Source organism: Sarcophilus harrisii, chromosome 4 (genome assembly GCF_902635505.1).
Source record: "Sarcophilus harrisii chromosome 4, mSarHar1.11, whole genome shotgun sequence".
NCBI lineage: Eukaryota > Metazoa > Chordata > Mammalia > Dasyuromorphia > Dasyuridae > Sarcophilus > Sarcophilus harrisii.
In genome coordinates, this window is record NC_045429.1 from 140,863,448 (window position 1) to 140,884,842 (window position 21,395).

General features: G+C 34.7%; 1 protein-coding gene across 3 annotated transcripts in view; it reads right to left on the minus strand.

Annotated features, from left to right (window-relative positions):
• ESR1 (estrogen receptor 1) overlaps positions 1–8,241 on the minus strand; it is a 345,878-nt gene extending 337,637 nt beyond the window's left edge. The window contains exons 1-2 of one of the 3 annotated variants that reach the window (XM_031937618.1): positions 8,115–8,241; positions 5,510–6,017 (exon numbers count right to left, since the gene is read on the minus strand). In XM_031937618.1, coding sequence (XP_031793478.1) covers positions 5,510–5,946 — 437 coding nt within the window. In that variant the 5' untranslated portion in view covers positions 5,947–6,017; positions 8,115–8,241. Of the gene's footprint in view, positions 1–5,509; positions 6,018–6,160; positions 6,481–8,114 lie in introns of those variants that run through there. The other 2 variants (XM_023503274.2, XM_031937617.1) reach the window with 2 other exon arrangements.
• Between the last annotated feature and the right edge of the window lie 13,154 nt (positions 8,242–21,395).

The following is a 21,395-nucleotide window of genomic DNA, read 5'->3' on the forward strand; positions in this document are numbered from 1 at the left end:
AAGTATTGTGTGACATTTTGTGCTACCTAACAAAAATTCACAAATTCTCTAAATTTTCATTCACACAATCACAGATTTTACATAAAGAAGTACACTCACACTAGAAGAAATGCATGGATGAGCACACTCAAACAATAGCTACACATTGTTTATCTTGGTGGAGTTTTTTAATAACTTTAATTTTGCTTCCATTTAAAATGATTTCACATTTTCTTTATTCTATTCATTTTCTCCAAATTCTTTACTATGAGTAATCTGAGTACTTAATCATCTGTATCTGATTTCCATGTCCCCATACACACTCTTGAGCTCATTTAAGCAACAAATATGAGTAGAGAATTAGAGGTCCAATCCTGAGCTTAACATAATAAGAAGGGTTCATCTGCCTTTTGTAGATAGATTTTTATGTCTTTTATATTCAGTTTCTTGCTTAGGTCTCAGAGACTTTACTTGTTTATATTAATCTAGTTAACTAATTCTGAATTGTTTCAAACCATAAATTTCATATTCTACATATATTCACAAAAGCAAATAGAAGGTGCTTAAAATTTGGAATTAAAAAAGTAGTGGGAAAAGGAAAACAAGAGAAAGTAATAATTAAGAATGAGAGTCTTGTGACTATATATGCCTGCAAGTAATATATAGTAGGTGAAGATGAAATCAAGAATAAAAAGATGATATGATCTGTTAACAGCTTTTCTCCTAAAATATATACATGTTGTATGTGAATTGCTTGAATTTAAAAAAACCAATGCAATGCATCAGATAATTTTTAAAAATTAAGTGAGCAAAAAAACTGAGGTCTCTTTAAGTGAATAGAGGAGAGAAAGGTCAGGTAAAGTATCAACTCATCACTAAAAGGATTAATGCAAGGTATTCAAATAAATTATTCTAATCCTCAAGCTTTCCATAAGTAAATTATACCAATCAGTTGTTGAAAAAAATTGTCAGCTGTTTGCAAATTTCAGGTCTCAGAAAACTCAAACCCTAAACACAGATACATTTTTGAATTTATAAATAATAAGGTATAACAGAGAATGAAATCTTATTTTCTTCCACAAAAGAAAGGAAAGGCTATCTTGAAGGCATTTCCAAAATTTTTCCCTTCCTTTTAACATGAATAGATAGTTTATACAATTTCAAAATGAACACAAAGATAAGAGTTTGATATGGTTTGTTGTTGATTTTTTTTTTGGGGGGGGGAACTTGAAAATTTTATGGTTTTGTTTTATTTTGTTTTGGCTTTAAAATATAATCTACTCTTAAGATTCATAAAACAAGGATATAAATTCCCAGGTCAGCAAATATATTTTAATTGATTTACAGATTTTTTTAGAGTTTGATAAAAAGAAGAAAAGTTTAGTCCTTAAGAAATACAAAATTATTAAAACATATTTTTTTTAAAAAACCTCCACAAATGACATATAGTTAAGTAGTTAAGGCTAATGAACTGTTTTAATGGCTCTGTTAATTTCAACTCCAGCATTCTTTGGAACTTTTTTTTAATTTTAAAGAACAAAAGTTCTCTCATTTTCATTTTTAAAAGTGCTATGTGATTGACAGTAATCTTATTAATCATTTTAACTTAATGAATTTTTAGATAAAATGGCAGCCTTAGAATACAAATTCAAAATTTTCCTATTAACTAATTCAGTCTTCTAATATTTGTGATACATAAGGCTAGCTTTCATTATTGAACTTAGATCAGAAAATTTCATTTAGATCCAGATTTATTGCTAGCTATGAAATCCTAGCAAGTCACAACTCTGGTCTTCAGATTCTTCACTTGTAAAATGGGAATAATAATCATATTTCACAGCTTGCCATAGAACTGCTATGTGGCAAATTATATGTAATCTGCAAAGTGTTATATAAGTATGAGTACTGTTCTTGTCATTACTATGGCTAAAGAGTAGATTATAAATTTTCAGCATAGAGGTTAGAAATCAGAGTAGATTATAAATCTTGTAATTTTTGTCTATTTCGTAACTGTATGATAAAATAAAATGAACTAACACCACAATACTTTAACATAAAATCCTTTGTTTTCAACATTTGAGAAAAGCAGTTTTTAGATTGGTGATAAAAACCACCAGGCTTTGTCTAAATGGTGAATAAAAAATCCAGTCAAATCTATTAGGACAGACATAGGATGAATCAAAACAGCTGTAGGATTTACATAAGTAAAACCACAAGTCAATTGACTGAATTTTTTGTTTTCATTTGACATCTAATGGTGACTCCCTCTACACTTTGAAATTGTCATTACTACTTGCAAAAACATAAGAGTTTGAACTCAATTCCATTACTTTAACCAATGAAAATTTAAATGGGAAAGCTTTCAGAAGAAAAATATTTTAAAGAAAACATAATGTAAATAATACCTATCCATTTATATTAATACATATATAAACAGTCCTCATTTCTTGACTAATAAATTCTGAGGTTCCACATATTGTCGAATATAAATGATTTTTTTAATGTTCTTTAAAATTAATTGTCAATTTTGCTTCTTAAGACTGAATTTCTAACAGAAGCTCTTCATCTTTTTTGTGTCATGGACCCCTTTGGCAGTCCAGTGAAGCTTTTGGACCCCTTCTCAGAATAATGTTTTTGAATACATCAAATTAAATACATAGAATTATAAAGGAAATCAATTATATTGAAATTCAGTCATCAAATCTTTTTTTTTTTTAAACTTTATGGAAACCAGCTTCAGAACTTCTGATTTAACACACATTTCTTTAGAGAAGGGGAATAGTTCTGAGAAAGAAATAGTACTGGTATTTGCTACTGAGATAATGAAAAATGTAAATATTTTAAGTAAAAGATGAACTCTAAAATCGAATAGGTGTAGTTTCCAATTATTAGCAAGGCAAAAACATCATCTTCCAAAGTACAGCCTCATCAGAGTCCATTGAAATTCAAGGACATTTAATACACAATAAAAGACCTAAAAGATAAGTGGCAAAAGTTTCAGAAGTCCACAATAAAGTTATGGAACTCACACCAATGCCCAACTAGTGAAGGAAGAGAAATGTCTTTAGAATTACACATATATATTTTGCTCTCTTATTGGAAGGGGATGGGGAAGAGAATAGTCAATAGCTCTTCCATTGTAACCCTGTCTTAAAATATTTAGAGCAAACTGTAACCTACATATCATTAAAAGAGAAAAGAAGATAATGCCATAAATTCTGTCTTTAAGTTATCGGGTTCTCATTGGACCTAGAACATTAAATCCCTTTGAATTTGGCTTTAGCTAAAGGGGCCAATTATCTCAAAGACCTACCACCCCAAATACCAAAACTTGGCTTTTCCATTGGGAAACACTTGCCCTTTAACCTTTCTTCCTCAGTCATAAATATCTCTGGGAACAGAATACTGAACCAAAGAGCTAAAATTCAGGATAATAATTGGTCCAGGCACTTGTAAAGGAAGTTAATCCTGAAACCCAACACAACAGGAATCCAAATTCAGTGCCTAAGTGTCCAGATGCACAGAGAACCACTCCATCATTAGTCTTATTGGTTGGAGGGTAGGGGGGAAAAGGGGAAGGGATTGAGGGCGGAGGAGTTGACAGTTTAGTGAGGACATTGGATATTTCTTCCTTGAAAGTGCAATGTTTATGGGTTATTTTGACCCAGACTACTCTCAAACAAATCCATTCACCTGAAATACATCTGGGCAATATTAGAAATAGGGCAAAGCAACAAAAAATGAAATGGGATAGGGGACGGAGAACAATTTAGAAAAAGTATAGGTAGAAAAATCTCCCAAAGAAAAGGAATGAAAAAAGTTCTTGCCACCAAAATGTTTAAAAAAAAAAAAAATCTTCCTCAGATTTAGACTGAACAGCAAAAGGCTAAACTACATAACGCCAAGCTGCACGTGGGCCATTTTCTCGAGTTTGGGTTTTTTTCCCCCACTCTCTAGCAGGCAAGCTGAAGGTGCGCGGTTCCCAAAAATCTAACTTACTTATCTAATAGCAAAGAGCACAAAAATCAGGAACAGCTCGGTGGGTCATGTTTTTCTGGTTACAAGCTACCTATAAATTCCCTGCAGTCAGATGTCACATGGCATCCTCTGCTCCAACATTGGCTCAGATACCTTCGCAGCTAGCAAATTGTTGAGACCTGTATAACTTCTTTCCATTTTTCCGTTTTGTTTTGTTTTTCCCATCAGGGCAACACTGTCACGAAAATACTGAGTTGTGGCCGGGTGGGATGAGGACGGTGTAGTAATGAAGTGGGAAAAACTGAGGAGGGGGAAAGTTTGGAATCGCTCAGTTTTGTACCCTGACACAATCTACGCTGTCACTAACCTCAAACACCTCCAACCCCAAATACCTGCGCCGAACATTGAGTAGTAACTCCCAGTTCCCGATGTTTATTTGGGTTTTGTTCTCCTCCCCACTCCACTTGCCGCCGCCACCACCCCCGCTCCCCAGATAACTGGTGCTTTGTATATACAGTTTTTAAAGGGTTTGTTTGGTTAGAAAGCACTCGGGGTTCCTGACCTGTTTCTCACAGAGAAGGAGTTGAGACGGGGAGGCGGGGAAAGGGGCTGGGAATATGATTTTCAAAATATAGCCAAGGAAGAGAAACTGACTTTAGAAAACGAAATAGAAAATAAACCGCTCGTTTCTTGCTTTTTCCACTACCCCCAACCCACCCAACTTGTTTCTTCGTATGTGTGTGTGTGTCTGTATTTGTATGTGTGTGTGTTTATTGTCTGTTCTCCGTCTCTGTCCCTGCCTTTCTTGAGTCTTGTTCGTTATTTTTTTTTATCTTGCTCTCTATATCTATATCCGACTCTCTCTTTGTTTCTGCCTCTCTGTCTCCGTCTTTCTTCCAGTTTCTCTCTCACTTGTCTCTGGTGGTTCTGTCTATACCTGTCTTTGTCTCTCTGATTCAGTCGTCTCTCTATTATCTCTCTGTCTAGGTTTCTATCTCCTCCCTCTTTTCGCCTCAGCCCAAGCGCAATCTGCTGCCTGTCTACCTCCCGGGCGGCGGCTGTGGCAGCCTTCTTTCCCTCCTTCGGGGTTTCCCTCCTTCTCCCTCTCCTTCCTCCAGCCAAGAGCCTGGGCAAGTTTCAGCCTCACCTGCCCAGGTAGGTGGAGTTAGGGACGGGATGGGGCGAAGGAGTATTCTAGCTAGAGCCCAAACTCGCTCAGAGGGGCACCTCTGACCCAGAACAACTGCTGAGTTCTCTCGGCAGAGCTCCGGGATAAGCCGCCTTCACCCTTAGGCCGCTGAACTCCCTCTTCTGCCCCGCAACTCCTGGTCCCCTTCCACTCTAGATCCCGGCCTGAAGAAAACATACTTCCCCTCAAGTACAGAGGCGCGCGCGAGCACATATATACACACACAAATACACACACACACAAAGACACACATCCACATACACACTCTCAGGCACGCACACACGTGCTCTTTCTCACACTGAGAGAGAGAAGGCGAGTACCCCTCCCCCCGCCGCACCCCCTACAATGTCTGGGCTATAGTACCTGTAGAAAGCTTGGGGGGCTGCCTCTCTCATGGCATAGCCACTCTGCTCATTTTCCAGGTAATAGGGCACCTGCTGGCTGTGGTGATGCAGGAAAGGCGAGAGCTGGGGCGGTGGGTGTAAAAGGACTAGCGGGCTCGGAGACACGTTATTCAGAGAGTGGAATCCCCCCAGGCCGTTGGAGCTGAAGGTCTCAGAGCTAGGGGCGTAGGTGAGATTGGACGAGCCATAGACCGGCGCTGCAGCATTGTTGAAGTCGTAGGCAGCCCCCTCCGGGTAGTTATAGACCCCTGTCTTGTTGCTGTCCACGTACATCTCGCCCAGAGGCCGTTCCAGGGGGATCTTCAGCTGCTGGCGATTCAGGGGCTCCAGCTCATTACCTTGGATTTGGTGGAGCAGGGCCACTCCAGATGATTTGGTGTGAAGGGTCATGGTCATGATCAGTAGCAGCGAGCAAGGCGCATAACTGGTTCCCGGAGCAGCGGTGGGCTCAGCAGCCGGTGGGCCACCTGTAGAAAGAGGACAAGACGCAGTGAGTCCCAGAGCAGAGCATGACTTCTCGGGTTCTCCCCAAGTATTTTACTTGAGCCGGAGTAAAAATGCACGGTGGCAGCACTCAGAAAACTCTCAGTTTCTAACTTTAAGTACTTACTCCTCATCTGAGCTAATAAGCATTACAAAGGTACTGGAAACTGTCCAGAAGCTGTTGCCTTGCACTGACATTGGCTTAAACATCACTCCAGGCACAACTCACTTTGGAGAGAACCCAAAGAATTGCTTCCCTGAACTTTACTTTACTAGTATTAGTTGTTTAATTGAGTCTGAATTTTATAAGGGGAGGGGAGAGTACAGCCGCTAATACTCCCCCAAAGGTAGCTAAAGAAAAACAGAACTTGGTATCAAAGAGGGAAGACAAATCTAATGGTCAGCTTTTTCTCATTTATTGCCTTCTGCCCCCTACTAGGCTCCAAATCTATCTCTGTTTATCTCTTCCTCCGTTTGAATCACTTCTCATGTTTTCTAGAAATATGTAGTGTGTACAGAAAATGACCCTGGGTAAGATTTATTCTGTAACCAAGATATGGCAGATAGAATAGGATGTGTGGTTGCTTATGCAGCCAGCCACAGACGGCAAGACTATATTTAGCCCCTGAAGGAGAAGATAGGAGGCATCTTTGTAGGAAAGAAAAGAGAGAGGATTATAATATGTATTATATATATATATATATATACATATATATTATATATATTATATATATATGGAAATATATATATACACACACACATAGGCATGAATGTATGTATGTGTATATACATATATAGAGAATACTTAATTGTCACTTTTATTAGGAAATATTGGTGCTGCCTGAGACTTGAACTCAGTTTCCTTATCCATCGAATGAAGTTGGACTACTTAATCACTAAGGTCTCTTCCAGGTCTAATTTCATCTGCTATTACAGAGTGTAGTACTCACCACCATAACCTAAATGATTTTCTTATGAATGACAACTCACAAATATTCACATATATTTTCTTGCAAGTTTGTACTTCTTCAGACTCTGCTATGAAAATGTGAAAAAACTTCATGTAAAATATAGTATTTCCACATAAGGAAATCTCAGGCCCTTAGTAGAAGAAAATGTGTTGTACTGAATAGATGATTAAACAAATATAATTTTAAAATACGGTAGTACTTTTCTCTGATTCTCCAAATAATTCTTCTCAGTGCACCTTGGCTAGGACATTCAACTGGTTATCAGTATTTCTTAGAATCAAATGTCCTGATTATTAAAATTTTTTTAAAATAATAATAAAGCAACTATTTGAGTCAAATAGAAAAAACAGAAAAAGCTTGCAAGCTGGAGTAAAAACTCAGAAAATGAAACCATAATTGAAACAAAGGTATGGTGAGTATGTTGTAGCATTTACCAACATTCTTCTGATATTTCTTTACTTCTAAATTTTTCTTTTATTTTCTAGGAGGCTAAAACCCTTCATTTGGCTCATTACTGTTTCTCTTACCTTCCCCATCTCTTAAAAAAAGGTATACAAGTATATGTAGATACTATATTTAATTGTGTCTCTTTTAACATCAAAAGAGATGTGTGTTTTTTTAACACATTTGTATAGACTACAATTCATGCTTTCAAAATCAAACTTCAATAAATTATTATGGATGAAATGATGTCATTAATTTTTCATTAACACAAAAATGAATTTAGAAAATATAGACTGTTGGCAAAGGAAGGGTTAAAAAAAAAACCTGTAAAGTTAATCAGGTGCTTCTCCATATGCCTAACTCCAACTACTTTGCAAAACAACTTTTCTACAAATAATTTATTTAGCTCCAATGAACTCTAATTCCATTGTTTTAAAATGCACTTCAGAGTATAAGCAAAAATATTTGTTTCTTCAGAATCTAGATTTGCAACATTTAAGAGAATGACACAAAGAAATCCTGAGAGCACAAAACACACATGTTAAACCACAAGCAGCAAATTCTCTTCTCTTTTCTAGCTGCAGACACTGACCCAAACAGTAAGGTGCATGCATTCAAACCAAGCTAGGACTACAAATAAGAGAAAGAAACCAAAAACAATCTTACCCTACAAGATAGAGAGTGCTTTCCTGAAATGTTCCATGGATATGCAGAACTCAAGAGCAGAGAGAGTGAGAATGAAGGAAAGAATGTGCGTGTATGTGCATGTGGCTCTGTGTGCGTGTGCGAAATTGCAGGGGTTCATGAAGCAGCCAGTAGGCAGGGCACTTGGCAGCTTCCTGTATGTAAGTCACAGCAGCTCTGCTGCTGCATAAAAACCAAATGAATGGCAGTTGGGAGTTTAAGGTTTCTTTACTGCTCACAGAGAGCAACATGGGGCTGTTACTGGAAATCTGCCCCCCGTGTGAGAAAGAGCTCTCAGGCCCCTGAGAGTACTCCTGGTCCTGCTCCATGCCCTCAGAACCTGAAAGAGGCCAGTGCTTTCCAAAGCTATCCCAAATAAGAGCAAAAACAGATATACCATAAATCATAGGCTTACTGATTAAATAGAATGTCAATTCAAAAGGAAAAAAAGATATCAAGTTTGGGAAATTTAAACGGGTGGGTTTTCCAAAAGAATATAACTTAATGTCAAAAGTTTTATGATATTCTCTTAGACTAGATACCCCTTCCTCAAGTCTCAGAGCAGGTACTCTCTTGCTATGCTTCCAATTGTAACAAACAACCAAAGTTTTTAATAAATGTTTGAGCATCACTTAGACATTTCCAACTGAAATTTAACTCTTTCCCTTCCCTGACCAGACTTACAAACCTCCATGAAGAGTTCAGTTAAACAGTGTTCTATCAACATACAGAGCCTTTTATCAATTGTACAGGGTAAAAAAACTAAACAAGGTGAACACTTCTGTTGGAAATGCCTTTTGTTCCTGCAAAAGATATTGGTGTTTTGTCCTATTAAAGGTGCCTCTTTCTTTGCTGAATATCTCCTCAGTAATCATTCTACTGGTTGACATTTCACTTGGCCTTGACATTGGAAAACTATAAATAAAGCTCCCGTTGGTCCCATATTTGACTACCATCCTGTGCTATAAGGCATCTATCAAGACCTACTAAACCAGCCCTTCTTAATTTTTGACCCTAGAGTTTTAAGCACCTACTTAGAGCTTTGTGGGTGTCTTTGAAAGCATGAGAGGGAGAGGAGAAAGCAGAAAATATCATTGAGAATTGTAACAATCCTAAGATGATAGGTAATATGCTCTTGGGGAAAACCCTAAAATATTGCCATGTGAAGACACATGAGGGCGCTTAACTAACCAGCAATTTTTTTAATGGGGAAAAAATGTCTACAATCCTTTGTACATGACATTGGTATATTATGGCCCTCATTTTTGCTCAGGTTGTTCACTCTAACACAAAGTCTATCCAAAAGGGGACCTCTCTGAAAAGAAAAAAGCCAAAGGAAAAATACTTTCAAATCAAGCTTTTTTTGGAGATTATGAACTATTTCATCACAGTCTTTGTGTCTTTTAAATGAAACAAAGTCAATGCAAGATGTGTAATATAGGCCATTTTCCATATCTTTCCACCATTACACACCTTGCTTTTCTTCCAAAATCTCCTCCATTCCAAATTCTTCAGAAGATAGTTTTCTCCTCCTTAGAATTCTTGGAGACAAGAGGGGGAACCATTTCTCTTACTGAATACTATATAATCTTCATTTGTAAGAATAGAATATAAAGATCTATTCCAAAAAAAAAACTTTATCTTAATGTACATCTCTAAAAATGAATTACGAAACAAGAGATACATTTTCCTCTTCTCTGTAACTTTTCTAAGTTTATCTTGGTATGTTTATACTGACTGTATCCACAGATTCAGGTTCAAGTTCATAAAGACCTGGGAATTAAGCTTGCAGTTTTCAGCACCATGATTTGTGTGTGAAATTCTAGATTTTTTCCTTTATTGCCAGGTAATACCATGGTCAAGCAGAGTATCTTTTCCAGCTCCATTAGAAGCTTCTTAATAATACAAAGCATTACCCCTCTACAAGAAGACAGAACTAAATGAGTTTGTAATGTCTTCAAAAGAGCTCCTAAAACTATTATAACTGGTTCTTTCCCTCTCACACATGGTGGTTTGGCATTGTTCAAGTTGATTATGGTATTGCATATAAATGCTTTATTCTTAAACTGGTTCTTGAATGTTTTTGACATCACCAATTTTACTCTAAAATGGAAGAATAATAAAGCTTTTTTGCCCAATTTTGTGGTCTTTGTACTATTTCCTAAATATGTCATGGCCTCTATTTTTAGTGGTTTTACTATAGCTCCTAGACTTTTGCCCTGGGCTAAGATTTTTAATTTTCTCAGAATGTGAAATGAATCATTTTCAACCTTGAACAGACTAGCTATATTTTTAACCAGTGACATAACTAGGCAGGTGCAAGGGGGTGTAGACACACCAGGATCAACATCAAAAAGGGCACAGAGCCATATTTGAGTCAGCCCCACCTAGTTTGATGTGATCATACATTCGCAAGCTCAAAAGATTTTAATGAAATTGCTACGTTTTCAAGGATTCAGGTGCATGCTAAATCAAAAGAATTCATTATATGTAAGTCTACTTATAAGCAATTTTTCTGCATATCAAGAAGATATGCATATAAACATAAAACAAATTAATTGATCTTAAATTCGATTGTTCCTTTTTTAGTACTTCTTGACAGACATCTTGATATAGACAAATGACTTTCTGACTTCTCATCATAGGAATTGTCTTACCACTCTCAATTATGAATCTTCACAGGATTAGCATTCTAATCATAATGTGCATGGGATTTAATTATTTTTATTAATTCATTAGAAAATATTATTTCCTTTTGTTTTACTCACTTTTTACAGTAATTTGCCAAAATGCTTTTCTCACAAGAACTCTGAAAATTAGAATGTAAGCTACTTAAGAACAGGGCCTATTTCTTTTGTTATTGTTCTTGTATCCTCCAGGCTTAGCGTGATGCTTAGAACATGGCAGATGCTTCATATGTTTGATGAATTGAATCAAAGTTGATAGATATTATTTCCCTTTTCCCTTTTTTATAGATCAGGAAACTGAGCATCAGAAACATAAAATGACTAAGAGTCACACAGTAAGTTTCAGACACAGTTCTTGAACCCAGACCTTCACATCTCATTATTTAGATATGTCACCCATAATCCAATACCATTTATGAACTAGCACCTCTGCCATTGCCAGGTGTTATAAGAATTTTTAATTATTTTAATTAATAGTTCTAGAGCCTTGAAAGAAGAGAGATTCCTATTTGTTAGCTTATGCTACTTTTCAATTCTATCCTGTTTTCCTAATTGTTTGAGAAAATTGTATGATTTTTTTTGGAACATCTTAGACAGAAAATATTTGAAATGATCTATCTATATCTTCTCTGGGTCAGCTACATAGTTTCATAGAGAGAATGCCAAGTTTGGACAAAAGACAATTCACCTTCATGAGTTCAAATCTAGTTCAAATTCATACTTACTAGTTGTGTGACCCTAGGTAAGTCATTTGCCCTATTTGTCTCAGTTCCTAATTTATAAAATGAGTTGGAGAAGGAAATGACAGACCGCTCCAATATTTTTGCCAAGAAAACCCCAAATGGGGTCATGAAGTCAGATATGAATGAACAGCAGTCATTTATGCTGCTAACCATTCGTTAGCTAATAGGTATTTATTAAGTATTTACTATGTGCAATCTCTCAGCCAGGTTCTTGGGATACAAAAATGAAACTTCCTGTTCTCAAGGTACTAATTGCTCTGTAAGGAAATTGCATTTTCTTTTATGAACTCACTTTTTGAGGTGATACCATAGATTCACAGATTTACAAGATTGAAAGACTTTAGAGATTGCACAGGTTATGATCAAAGTTAATTAGATCTTAAGACCCTAATTTGAACAAGAAAGCATTTAAGTTAGAAATGTGTTGGTTTCCCGAGTCTCAAAACAGTACTCTTACTCCTAAATCTCTCTGCCTCATCCATCAATTAATAATAATAATAAACAAAAAATTTTGTGTTCCTATTCCCAAGGAGTTCATATCTAGTGACAGAGACAAGAATATAGAATAAAAGTAATGTACAATATTTGTATAAGAATACAGAATAAATATAAGAAAAGTGAATACAGATAAAAGTAAAGGAAGAGCTGTGATTCCCTCCCCCCACTCCAAAGCATACACATACACTCCATTGATGTGGTCACAGAAATTAGTCACAGATGATGAGATTTTTATGTAGCAAGATATTAGATTAAGTATAAAATTGAGGCCACACATAGACCCCTTTACAAAGTAAGCACATTATTCTATTTTAGTTAGAGGGGAACAACTTAATTGAACCAACAATTAGAAATGTCCCAGAAGTATTTAAATATTTAAGCCGTAAGGAGTTCAAAAAGTTTAAGGAGCCCTTTGTCAAGGAGAATTCTAAAAAGGGTTAGGGAAAATATCCTCTCTGCTCCTCTGATGGCCAAAGAATTTAGCAGAAACTTATAAAGAGGGAAATATCCCATCCAGTAGATCAAGATTTCATCAGTTAGTGCATGAGTTGAAGGAAGAAATAGAGGGGGGAAATTGTCTCACACACTCCAAAAATGATAACTTTAATGTGGAGATTCTTAACTAGTATAAAATACTGAATTTATCTAGACAAACACAATACAAAGAGGTAGTATGAGCTGATTACTAGTCACACAACTAGTAAGTATGAATTTGAACTAGATTTGAACTCATGAAGATGAGTTGTCCTTTGTCCAAACTGGGCATTCTCTCTATGAAACTATGTAGCTGACCCAGAGAAGATATAGATAGATCATTTCAAATATTTTCTAAGGTGTTCCAAAAAAATCATACAAATTTCTCAAACAATTAGGAAAACAGGTTAGAATTGAAAAGTAACATAAGCTAACAAATATGAATCAATCAACAGAGAGCTAGACCTGGCAAACAAGAATTATGATGAGTTTTCAAAATAATAAAAGAACATCAAGACACACAATACAACAGAAGTAAGTTGTCTCAATCATATTTCTTCCCTAATGGTGTATCTCACTATGTTAGAGTTTTTCCATTCTTCCCATGGACACTGTGGATATTTGTGAAAGGAAATATATTATATTATATATAAGGAAAATATTTAGTGACAACTATTTTTACATTTCCATATTAATAAATGCCTTCACTAAAAGATAATTTCATGTACTAGATAACAATTTATGAAGTATACTGGTAGGGACTTACAAGTCATAGAGTTATGAGTAGCATTTACAGTGTACCCTCTGGAGTCTGTGCAAGTAATAATCAATTTCTGGAAAACCAATTCTGTAATGAAAATGACAAGTTGCTTAAAAAAAAAAAAAGAAAGAAAAGCCCAGAAGGGTACAACATAAATATAAGGATGCTAAATACAAGAATTAGGGAGGATAGGCACTAATAGTTCATGGCATCAAGAATGTTCATGTGGAAAATAGAGCTTGAGCTGAATCTTGAAGGAAGAGAGAAGAATTATATGAGAGTTCATTCTGATCAAAAGGAATAGACAGTACAAAGGTGTGGAGATGGGACAGAGTATTGTGTATGTGTGAAGAACAAAAAGAAAGAAAATTAGGCTGGCTCATGGAGTGAATGGAAAACAATGTTATAGAAAAAATGTAAAAATCGATTGAGGAACAGATTAGGAGAGCTTTAAAATCTAGAAAGAAGAGTTTATAATTTATCCTACAAGCAATATGGAATCACCAGAAGTCATTGAGTATTTTCACTTAAAGAAAGACTACATCTCCACTTAAGAAAAATCACTTTGACAACTGTGTTTAGGATGAACTGGGAGTGCAGAGAGGATTGAGGCAGAAAGAACATTTAAAAGACTATTGCAGGGGCAGCTAGGTTGCCCAGTGGGTAGGGCACCACTCCTGAAGTCAGGAGAATCTGAGTTCAAATCTGGTGTCAAATACTTCCTAGCTATGTGACCCTGGGAAAGTCACTTAAACCCAATTGCCTCATCAAAAAAAAAAAAAAAAAAAAAAAAAAAAACTCAACAAAAGGCTATTGCAATATTAGGTTATAGGTGTTGAGTAATTGAATTAACTGATGGCTGCATAAGTGAAGAAAAGGGTCTAGTTTAGATGCGAGAGATTTGCAGAGGTAGAAAAGAACAAGTTTTGGCAATTGATTAATCATTTGGGCTAAAGCAGAGGAATTGAAGAGAATGCCAATATTACAAGCCTGGAAGGCTAGAAGAATGATGTTGCTTTCAGCAACAACAACAACAAAAGAAAGGTTGGAAAAGAGGATTGAGGGGATAATGAGTTGTCTTTTTAAAAAAAATTATTTTTTCCAATTATATATTAAAACAATTTTTAACACTTTTTAAAGTTTTGAATTCCAAATTTCATCCCTCTCTCTCCTCTTCCTGAGATGGTAGGCAATCTGATATAGGTTATACATGTGCAATCATGTATTTTCATATTAGTCATTTTCACAAGAACACTCTAACAAAAAATAATTTAAGAGAAGAAGGAAGGAAGGAAGGAGAGAAGGAGGGAGGAAGAAAGAAGGAAGAAGGAAAGGAGGGAAGGAAGGAAGAAGGAAGGAGGGAGAGAGGAAAGAAGGAAAGAGGGAGAGAAGGAAAAGGGGAGGGATGAAGAAAAAGATAGTATGCTTCACTGTATTCAAACAATATCAGTTCTTTCTCTAGATATGGATAGCATGTTTCACCGTGAGTCCCTTAGAATTGTATCTTGCATTATTATATTGCTAGCAAGAGTTGTCATTCATGATTCTTCATCTGCAATATTTTAGTTACAATGTATAATGTTCTCATGGTTCTTCTCATTTCACTTTATATCAGGTCATATAAGTCTTTCCAGGTTTTTCTGAAATCAACCTGCTCATTATTATTTATAGCATAATATTCTACCATAATATGAGTTCTGTTTTGAACTCACTAACTTTGTGATATCTCTAAGATATCCACTCTGAATGTTTCCAAGGCAGTTCGTGATGAAGGAAATGACAAAAGGTAAAGAGTAGATAAGACTAAAAAATGTAGGGGCAAGAAATGCAGACTGCTTTCTTCAGGAGTCTGACTGAGAAAGGTAGGAGAGATATACTGTTAGAGTTGGGGTAAAGTCTATTTAAACTTAAAAGGTGAGAGTAGGGTAGTATAGGAAGCTTGAGAAGAGAAGAGGAAGTTTAGAGTCATTTCTGTGAGATAGGGAAGAATGTTGTTGTGAGGCTACAATTAGAAGTAGATAAAATTAATGTAAAAAGAAAATAGGTGATTGTATTGGACTTAGAAATATGTTTTGCATGATATAAAAATGTGTTCTGCATAACTACACAGGTATAATAATATCATATTGTTTGACTTATCCATGGATGAAGAACAGACTAGGTAGAGGAAGAAAATTTGGAATTCAGAGAAATTTTTCAATGAATATTATAAACTAGAATTGAGCTGCAAAATATGACAGTGACAATAGAATAAAATGGAAAGGTAATTAAGAAAGTTGCAGTTAATATGGTTGTATGAAAAATCATAAAAGAGTCCAGATTTCTCAGATATACTCTAGTAATGACCTTTAAAAAGGCAAAGAAATATAAACAGAAGCTTTGATAAGCTATATATAGCTCATGATTACTCAGAAAGATAATCAAATGTTAAAGTGCCAGCATAAACATAATGCTGCTATAAGGAGATTCAGAATATCTTTATTGTATCTCTGTGTTTCCCTATATGGAGAGCTTAAGGAGCAAGTGAAAATATAATCTACCATTCATTTCCTGAAGGAAATCCACGAAATAAAATGCTCAAGGAATGTCATGGTCAAATTAAAAGCTTCTAAGTAAAAGAATAATTATTGGAAGCAGCCAATAATAATTCAAGTATCTCACAGGATCACATAAGATTTGATCACAACTACTATAAAGATAAAGGCAAAAGGGCAGAACCAAGATGGTAGAAAGAAACCAGGAAGTTGTCTGAGCTCTAACCAGTTTCCCTCAGAAACAATACTAAATCAAATCTCTGAATGGATTCTTGAATGACAGAACCCACAAAAATTCCTAGTGAAACCATTTTCTACCTTAAGATATCTTGAAAAGACTTCAAAAAAAATCTGTTCCCCTCTGGAGAAGTCTGGCCCAGCACTTCAGGGAATCTAGCAGGAGCCTCTTAGCCAAAGTACAGACCAGTAGCCGAAGCTTCTCCATCCTGATTTAGTGGACCAGTGGCTCAACAGGCCAGCTGAAAGAATTCCAACTCAAGTGCAGAAAGCCAATTGTGAGTCCCCTGGCAGGACTAGGTCAGGCTAACTCAGCACTGTGGGAAAACTAAAAACATCTCCAGCCTCAGTGTAGCAAGTCAGTGAAAGGCCTCTGTCTCCATCCACAAGAAGATGGAGACTGTCTCCCCTGTACCCTAGAAGTGGAAGGCAATTTTTTTATGAGAAAAAAAAAAAAAACAAATAGAGCTCTGATCACAGAAAGCTACTGTGATGACAAAGAAGATCAGAATATAAACCCAAAAGAGGACAGAACAGGATAAATGCTTATATGTGAAGCCTCAAAGAAGAATATGAATTGGTCTCAAGTTCAAAAGTTTCTCTTAGAAGAGTTCAAAAATTATCTTAAAAATCAAATAAGAGAAGTAGAAGAAAATCGAGAAAATAAATTAGAGCTATAGAGAATTCTGATGAAAAAAGTCAGCAATGTGGAAAAGGAAGCATATAAATTGACCGAAGAAAACAACTCCTTACAAAATACCCTTGGCAAAATGGCAAAAAAAAAAAAAATAGTGAAGAAAATAATTCCTTTAAAAGTAGAATTGGTCAAATGGAAAAGAGGGTAAGAAAAAGCTAATTCAAGAAAATAATTCATTAAATATTACAACTAGACAAACAGAAATTAATGACCCAATGAGACATCAGCAATCAGTCAAAATCAAAAAGAAAATGAAAAAATAGAAGAAAATGTAAAATACCTCAAACAAGTAACCTGAAAAATAGGTCCAGGAGAATTTAAGAATTTTTGAACTATCTGGAAGCCATGATCAAAAAAATAATAATAACTTAGACAACATCTTTCAAGAAATCATTAGAGAAAACTGTCCTGATGTCCTAGAAACAGAGGATGAAATAGTCATTGAATGAAATCTCTGGTCACTTCAGGAAAGAGACTCCAAGATGAAAACTCTAAAGAATATTGTAGCTAAATTCCAGAATTATCAGGTCAAAGAAAAAATACTGCAAGCAGCCAGGAAGAAACAATTCAAATATCAAGAAGTCACAGTCAGAATTACCCAGGACCTAGCAGCTTCCATATTAAAGGAACAGAGGGTCTGGAAGGCAAAGGAGCTTGGACTAAGACTAAGAATCAGCTATCAGGAAAAATTAAGAACTATCTTTCAGGGGAAATGGTGAACATTCAATGAAATAGAGGATTTTCAGTCAGAGGTGAACTGAAAATTTGATCTTCAAATATAAAACACAAGAGAAGGGTTGAAAGGTAAAGAGGAAAGAAAAATGATATTTAAAGGTTAAACTGTTTATATCCTTATAGGGCAATTAAAAGGAGTATATATATATATATATATATATAGAGAGAGAGAGAGAGAGAGAGAGAGAGAGAGAGAGAGAGAGATGCCATGGGTATAAGTTGATTTGATATGATGATGAAAAAAAGACATTAAGAGATAGGGAAAGGATTATATTGGGGAAAGAGAAAAGGGCAAATAAAATGATATAAATTATATCACATGAAGAGGTACAAAAGATCTTTTACAGTAAAGGGAAAGAAGAGATGAGCATTTTTAAAATTTTAATCTCATTGAATTTGACTCAAGGAGGCAATAACATACATACTTTAATATAGAAATTTCATTTTAGATGGAAGTAGGAGGAGAAAGGGGAAAGAAAGAAGGAGGTCTGATAAAAGGGCAGACAAAAGAAGAAGAGCAAAGGGATAAGAAAAGAGGATAGCTGATTGAAGAGAGGACAAATTGAGTGAAGTTGGTATCAGAAGCAAAATACTGGTGAGGAAAGGGTGAAAGGAGAGAAAAAAGTATAAATGGGGGAAAATAAGAGGGGGGGAAATAGAGTTAGTAATTGTAACTATGAATGTGAATGGTATTTACTCTCCCAAAGTTAACAGGGTAAATTAAGAGTCAGAACCCTACAATACATTGTTTACAAGAAATATATTTGAAGCAGAGAGATACACAAAGAATAAAAGTAAAAGGCTGGAACAGAATATATTATGCTTCAACTGACGTAAAGAAAAAAAAAAAAAAAAAAGCAGGGATAGTAATCCTAATCTCAAACAAAGCAAAAGCAAAAATAGATATAATTAAAAGAGATAAGGAAGGAAACGGCATCTTTCTAAAAGAGACTATAGATAATGTAGTATATCAATCCTAACATATGCACCAAGGTGATACCAAGTTCTTAAAGAAGTTAAGTGAATTGCAAGAAGAAATAGACAGCAAAACTATACTAGTGAGGGACTGCAACCCCCCTCTCTCAGAACTAGATAAATCTCACCCCAAAGTAAACAAAAAAGAAGTTAAAGAGGTGAATAGAATTTTAGAAAAGTATGATAGATCCCTGGAGAAAATTAAATGAAGCTAGAACATATGGGATGCAGCCAAATTGCTTACATGAAAAAAAAATAGATAAAGAGGAGATCAATTAATTGGTCATGCAACTAAAAAAAATACAAAAAGAAAAAATTTAAAATCCTAATTAAATATAAAATTAGAAATTCTAAAAGTCAAAGAATTTAATAAAATTGAAAGAAAACCACTGACCTATTAAAACTAAGAGTTAATTTTATGAAAAAAATAGTAAACCTTTGCTTAATTTGATTAGAAAATGGAAAAAAGAAAAACAAATTACCAGTATTAAAAATGAAAATGTTGAACCTACCACCAGTGAAGAAAAAATAAAACAATAATTAGGCGCTATTTTGCCCAACTGCATGCTAATAAATCTCACCATCTAATTGAAATGGATGAATATTTCCAAAAATATAGACTACCCAGATTAACAGAAGAGAAAATAAATTTCTTAAACAACCCCATTTTAGAAAAAGAAATTGAAGAAGCCATCAATGAACTCCCTAAGAAAAGGTCTCCAGGGCCAGATGAATTTACATGGGAATTCTACCAAACATTTAAAAAACAATTAATTCCAATACTATATAAACTATTTGGCAAAAAAGGAGTCCTACCAAATTTTTTTATGACACGGATATAGTGCTGACACCAAAACCAGCAAGAGTCAAAATAGAGAAAGAAAATTATAAATTGATTTCCTTAATGAATATTGATGCAAAAATCTTAAATAAAATATTAGCCAAAAGATTACAGCAACTTATCACCAGGATAATACTCTATGATGAAGTGAGATTTATATCAGGAATGCAGGGATGGTTCACTATCTGGGAAACTATTGGCATAATTGACCATATCAATAACAAAACCAACAAAAATCATATAATTATCTCAGTAAGTACAGGAAAAGCATTAAATAAAATACAATACTCATTCCTAATTAAAAAAAAAACACTAGAGAACATAGAAATAAATGGGGTTTTCTTTAAAATGATAAGTAGCATCTATCTAAAACCATTGCAGTCATTATATAGAATAGGGATAAGCTATCATTCCCAGTAAGATCAAGGATGAAACAAGGATGCCCATTATCAACACTATTATTCAATATTATACTAGAAATGTTAGCTTTAATGATGAGAAAAAATTGAAGTAATTAAAGTAGGTAATGAGGAAACAAAACTATTACTCTTTGCAAATGATATAATGGTATATTTAGAAAATCCTAGAGAATCAACTGAAAAACTATTTGAAACAATTAGCAACTTTAAGAAAATTGCAGGATATAAAATAAACACAGAAATCATCAGCATTTCTGTTACCAGCAAAGTCCTGCAGCAAGAGTTAGAAAGAGAAATCCCATTTAAAATATCTATAGACAATATATAATGTCTGGGAGTCTATCTGCATGACAAACCAAGGAACTATATGAACATAATTATAAAACACTTTTCACAGAAATAGTCATTTCTAAACAAATGGGAAAATATCAATTGTTCCTGATTAATTGAGTTAATAGAATGAAAATGACAATTCTACATATATTAATCTACTTATTCAATGCCGTACTAATCAATCTGCCAAAAAATTATGAAGCTAGAAAAAATAACAACAAAATTCATCTGAAAGAACAAAAGATAAAGAATATTAAGAAAATTAATGGGGGAAAATGGCAAAGGAAGGTGACCTTACTTTACCAGAATTAAAACTATATTATACAGTGACATTCATCAAAATCATTTGTTACTAATTAAGAAATAGAATAGTGGATCAGTGGTTAGATACAAAAGATACATTAGTTAATGCCAACTCTGAGGTATCCCCTTACACCTATCAGTTTGACTAGGATGACAGGAAAAGATAATGATAAATGTTGGAGAGGATGTGGCAACACTGGGACACTAAAGCATTATTGGTAGAGTTGTGAAATAATCTAACTATTCTGGAAAGCAATTTGGAATTATGCCCAAAGGACTATAAAACTGTGCATATACCCTTTGATCCAGCAGTGTCAGTGCTGAGTCTGTATCCAAAAAAAAAAAAATCATAAAAGAAGGGCAAGGACCCACATGTGGAAAAATGTTTGTAGTGGTTTTTTGTGATGGCAATAAATTGAAAAATTAGTAGACTGGGGAATATTTTAATAAGTTATGGTATATGAATGTGATGGAATTTTATTGTTCTATAAGGAATGATGAGCAGACTGATTTCAGAAAAGCCTGGAAAAACTTACATGAACTGATGCTGAGTGAAGTGAACAGAATCAGGATAACATTGTACATAGTAATAGCAAGATTGTGTGATGAACAATTTGACTTTTCTCAGCAATACATTGATCCAAGATAATTCCAATAGACTTGGAATAGAAAATGACATCTGCATCCAGAGAGAACTATGGAGACTGAACACAGATTGACACATACTATTTTCTCCTTTTTATTTGTTTGCTTGATTTTTTCCCCTTTTGGTCTGATTTTTCTTGTACAACATGATAAATATAGAAATATATCCAAAAAAATGATTATACTTGTTAGCCTTTATCAGATTACCTGCTATCTAGGGGAAAGCAGAATTAACAGAGGGAGGGGAAAAAAATTTGGAACTCAAAATCTTACCAAAAAAAAAAAAAAGAAGAAGAAGAAGAATGTTGAATATTATCTTTACATGTAATTGGAAAAATAAAATACTATCATGAGATGGGAGAAGGTAAAGGCAAAATCAATT